Source organism: Pteropus vampyrus, unplaced genomic scaffold (genome assembly GCF_000151845.1).
Source record: "Pteropus vampyrus isolate Shadow unplaced genomic scaffold, Pvam_2.0 Scaffold223, whole genome shotgun sequence".
NCBI classification, from domain to species: Eukaryota; Metazoa; Chordata; class Mammalia; order Chiroptera; family Pteropodidae; genus Pteropus; species Pteropus vampyrus.
In genome coordinates, this window is record NW_011889004.1 from 1,560,037 (window position 1) to 1,565,272 (window position 5,236).

The window sequence follows — 5,236 nt, forward strand, 5'->3', positions numbered from 1 at the left end:
CAGGGCCTACTTTGCCCAAGGTCACATGGTAAGTGGTGGGGTTGGGGTGTGAGCCCAGGCAGTTAACCCTAAGCACCTGGCCCGACCTATGGGTATGGCCAGTTTTCTCTCACCTAGGTCTTCCCCTCCCTCCATAGCACTGGTTTGGGGGCCTAGTCAGGCCCCCTCAAATCTCACGTGGACCTGTGTATCCATGCGCCAAATGACTGGCCTCCTCACCCTCAGTCTTACCCCACCCCAATCTGTTTTTCCTAATGCAAGTAGAAAATACTTCTAAACTGGGAATCTGATGACACTCTTCCACTGAAACCCTTCAAAGTCTCCCTGTTTTACACTCCTGGCCTCATGGTGAATGAATAGTGAGAGCTGAATCCCGTAGGCTGACTCCAGGGCTGTGCTCTCAACTACTATTCCACACTCCTCTCTGAGCCTCAGTTTCCTCCTTGGCAAATGATGGTATGCATGGCACCTAACAGGAGAGTGACAGGCACGGAGCAAGCAACTCGCACGTGGAGCTTCCATTAGTATTATTCAGAAGGAAAGGGTGGGGAGGGAAGGGGGAAGAGGAAGAAATGGATGCTCTGAAAGGCAAGATGAATTGCACATGGGATAATAATTACATTAGTAATTAGCTTTAGACACATTGTCTTACTTAATCGTCATCACCTTCTGAGGCACAGATACTATTACCTTTTACAGGAGGGGAAATAGATTGAGAAGTGGACCGACCAGCTCAAGGTCAATTCAAAGCCAGGTCTCTGAGGGCAGAGCCCCTCACTCCTCAAGAACTGCCCCTATCTCCACCATTTGGTGTGTTGATCTGGAATTCCAACTCTTTCAGATCTCGTTTGCTGAAGATCAACTGTGGGTTAAAGCTGTGATAGGACCTGAGGAAATCTGGAGACACTAATAGGAAAAACGGAGCAAACGATGGGGCCTGGCACTGACACAGAGTTAGGAGCCCACGGTCTTCCAGCGCGCGACGCCCTCCGCCTCCCAGGGCTCTGGGAGCGTGTCCATAAAAACGACAAGCCAGGGCCCATCGCTGTTTCTACAACAATGAGAATATTTATTTTCTCCAGGCAGTAAAAATAACATTTTCCTCTCTTTTGTAAAAGTTAAGTACCATTACATTCCATTTTCTTAAATAACAAAATCCTAAAAATATATATTAAATTGTATACAGTGCGTCACACTTCATTTTATATTTTAAAATACATGATGTTTCTATTTTATTCTCAAAGTTGCATATTAAGAGCATATTTACACATAAAGCCTTATCATCCAAAGTCAAGATCCCTTGGGAAGGTGAGTCTGGATGTGGGCAGGTCTGGCTGCTGCATGAACCCTGTGGCGGCAGCCCCCCACTATGTGCTCCTGAAGACACATCCTTTCTGAAGCAGTAGATTTGCCTCAAACTTTCCTCCACACCCCACTTTTGTCTCGTTGAGTGTGCTCAACTCCGCAAGACAAAGGCCTGTGAGGTGGGCCCCACCCTGGGGTCTGTGGGCAGAGGCTGAGGCCCAGTCACCCTTGAGCCCGCCAGCCTGAGGAGAGGCAGCTGCGGCTGGAAGGTTTGAGAAACACCCCATGCCAGGGCAGCTAAGCTGAGAGACCTGGCCAGGAGGTAGAAGAGTGAGGAAGGTAAACAAAGACACCAGAGGAAATAATCAAAAGGTTAAAAATTCCCAAGGTAGTAACAAAACCAGACATCAAACACCGCATAGGAGATTCGAAACCCAAGAGGGTACCAGCTGACTGGGCTATGGAGGGGGAGCTGGCCTAGCTCTGTGGAAGACCTGGAACGGCCTCCTTGGGCAGGGGAGACAGGATCTCGGAGGCCATCCACTAAGTGCTCGTGAGGACTAAGTACCCAGGACACACAGAGGCTTGGCGATGGTCTGTGTGCCCCACTGGTGTCGGGATGGCCTGGCCAGATCCTCAGCTGGGTCAGGCCGACTCTTGCCTTGGGCTGACAACGTGGAGTGTGGGTGGGGCTATGCCCCACAGGTTTGGCCTGAGGGCCAGGACAGCTGTACTCACTAGTGCTTTGATCTTTGTGGGTTTCTGGCTGACTGGAGTCTTGAGCCAGAGCCCACACTTCGGAAGTTATAGCAATCAGGTTACCTTGCGTACACTCAGACAGAGGCCCCAGCTCTGTTCTGACACAGGGATGCGGGGGAGGGTACACGGGGTTCATTCTTACTCCTCTGCTCTGTAAGCAATGGCATGTGGGGGAGAAGAGGGGGCACTGAGTGCCTTCTACAGGGGCCAAGGACACCGTGAAACATGGCTAATAGAAGGTGCATTCGCCAAGGGAAGTAATAGGGTCCTCCTGTTGAGACGCACATGGAGAAGGCGGGACCTGGGTGCCAGCGGGGAATGGGGTGAGATGGGCACACAGATCCTGAGGCACCCGCCTGCAGCCTCCTCCGCTCTGCCACCCCAGGGCAGGGGCTCTGGACAGGATGCTTTCAGAGCAGCAGTTCATGGTCGTCCCTAGAGCCCCTCCCCCTTCCCCTTTCACAGTCTCCTACTATGTGATCTGTAATGTACTTTTTTCGGGGTCACCTTTTCCAATCACCTCCAACTTCTACTTTCTCTCTTCTAAAGTAGTTTCTTAAAAGATCAAGTGCTTCCTCTTTTGATGCTCCTGGAAGCACACTTTACCTCTTCTGGGACAATTTATTTCTCGAGTGTTTAATTAGACACAGGGGACCCCCTGTGGGGTACTGCTGACAGGTTCCAACCAAGGCCATGAGAAGACTGTGGCCAAGGAGTTTATGGAGGTGTGGCCTCGGACAATCTATGGCCATCTTCCCTACACTGTCCTGAGGCTGGTTTGGGTTTCCTGTGGTCCCTCCCTGGACAGCAAGTTGATCCTGGCGGCACCAGGCAGTTCCAGGACCAGCCAGAAGGAGAGCACTAGGGTGCCACCAGCATTTCCAGGATTTCTGAGAAACGGCTGATGCAGCTGCAGCTCAGACAGCACAGTGGCTTGGGGCTTGGGCCCTGGGACCAGAGGTGTGAGGTAAGCAAGGCTGGTGGGTGGGCCCACAGGATAACCCAAAGGCCAGTGACCAGAGTAAGCCCCAGGCAGCTGAACGACTGCCCCTTGGCTGGGTGGACCCTTCGCCAAATTCCACATTCCCTTTGTGCTGCAGATGGATCTATTCACAGCACAAGGCCCTCTGTGACTGTACACACCTGACACTTGTGTTCAAGAGGAGATTCTGCAAACGCCAGGAATAGCTTGGAGGGGAGACTGCACGTGTCGGTGTATTTCCAGTGGTCATTATATGGGACAGACCTCTGTCTGCAGACCCAGGGGCCTGTGGACAGCTGCTCCAGGGTAATCACCCTTTCCAGATCAAAGAGTGAGGACAGCACCAAGCAGCTCCATGCCTGTGGCAGGCCTCACATGGTGCCTACGGCAGCGCCTTTTATGGAGACACTGCCCCATATCCCTCCTCTGAATGCCCCTCTGCCTGCCAGCTCCTAGCATCTCTCCTGTAGCTGAATGTCACCTCTCCCTGTAGACACCTCCTAGCTGGCCCCACATAGCCCTGTCTTTCGGGGAATGGCCAGTTACAGAGGGGTTGCCAGTATGGCAGAACCCCAGGAAGGATCATGGGTGGCAGTGACTTAGGGATTTGGGGGAGGGAAGAAAAGTGCTCAAAGAGGGAACCTGTGAGGCCAGAGGCACAGCAAGGCCCAGGCCCAAGTGCCTTTGGGAGAGTCATGTTCTGCCAAAGGCTCGGCCTGGGCTTCAGGGGCACAGTCTGCTCTTCTCAGATGCTTTTGACAAAGCCCGCTTTTGGATGGTGGGGAATTCCAAACTGGTGATGGCAATGACTCTCACAACCAGTGGCTACTGCACTTACAGGTCTCCTGTTCCCAAACCCTCCCTCTCACTCCTCACGCCATCTCCGAGATTCACCTCCCCACCTGAGGGGCAGGGTAGTGTGGGATCAGGGACGAGAACCCTCTCCACAAGAGCCCTCTCCTTCCCTACCAAGCCATTCTGAACCCCGCTCTTTTGTCATAAGAAGGCGCAGAGAGGGCTGCAGAGAACACAAGCTGTGGGGTGTTCTTGATCTTCTTTAAAAATGAAGGTCACCTATAGGAGAGACTGCTGGCACTCTGTTTCATATAACGCTGCCTAAATGCTACACCACGATATTTATATTCCCTGTTCTGAACTGAGAGTCAGCTTAGAGAATCAAGAAGAGATACAGGCCGGCCTCAGTTTCCACAGGACCACAAGCTGGGGACAAGGCCAGACAAATCCAATCCAACAAGGAGTCACTGAGCACCTATAAAAGCTTTCAGTAACATCTGTTACGTGAATAACTGAATGGATATTTTATATGACCGCTTTTCAAGCGTGCTCTGCTGGTTACCAAGCTATGGAAAGAAGCCATAGAAAGAAGCCTGTATGTGGAAGGCGTCAGGTTTGACGTGAATGGGGATCACCATTCCCAAGTCTCAGACCCTCCCAGCTGGGAGGGGATCATCCTCATCCAGCGTCCAGGGAGCAAAGCTCCAGAGTCAGCACAGGTCATAGGCCCTCTTTAGGACTTTGGGGGTGCTAATGTCCAGGAGTACAGGACCAGGCCAACCCTCAAGAGAACCTCAGAATTATCCCTGTCTGGCTCTGTGACAAACCATAAAGATCAGGAGAAAGTGATCTGTGTGTGGACAAAACAGAGAAGAAGGAAGTAAGACTTGATATACACTACACCTACCCACCACCTGACAGTCGTCTAGAATGTACCTGAACCCAGTGCTGGGACACAACCAACTCTATCATCTCAGCCCCGCCGTCTTGACATCCTCTTTCCTAGATCACAGAGAGAGAGACAGATGTAGGAAACTTGAGTCTCTCTCCTAAGTGCAGCTGATGAAGCAGGACGAATCCAGGCTATGCCTGCCCCTGCAGCAGGGCCCCTGTTCCCAGGCCAGAGGTGGTGCCCCTGAAGAGGCTGACGGAGAGGCAGGGGAAAGATGGTCAGAGGAAACCACGGGAGAGGTGGTCTCTTGTGGCCTTGAGCTCAGAGGAACCTCATGTCCTGGGCACAGGGGGTAGCTTTTAGTCACTCACAAGAGGATTACGGTCATCTTGTTGACTCTGACCCTTCAACTTCTTCTTAAAGATGGAAATTGAAGTAGAAGGCTTATAAAAAATGCTCCAGATTTCCCCTGATGTCCCTGGTTGACGACGATCCCTAGGGTC

At 52.0% G+C, this 5,236-nt stretch overlaps 1 protein-coding gene across 1 annotated transcript in view; it reads right to left on the reverse strand.

Moving 5' to 3' along the window:
- Positions 1-1,046: 1,046 nt before the first annotated feature.
- The window catches only part of KREMEN1 (kringle containing transmembrane protein 1), a 58,064-nt gene continuing 53,874 nt past the window's right edge, over positions 1,047-5,236 (reverse strand). The window contains 1 exon segment of the mRNA XM_011373396.2: positions 1,047-5,236. This exon segment is cut by the window's right edge and continues 1 nt beyond it. Within this exon segment, the coding sequence (XP_011371698.1) occupies positions 5,093-5,236 (144 nt within the window). The 3' untranslated portion in view covers positions 1,047-5,092.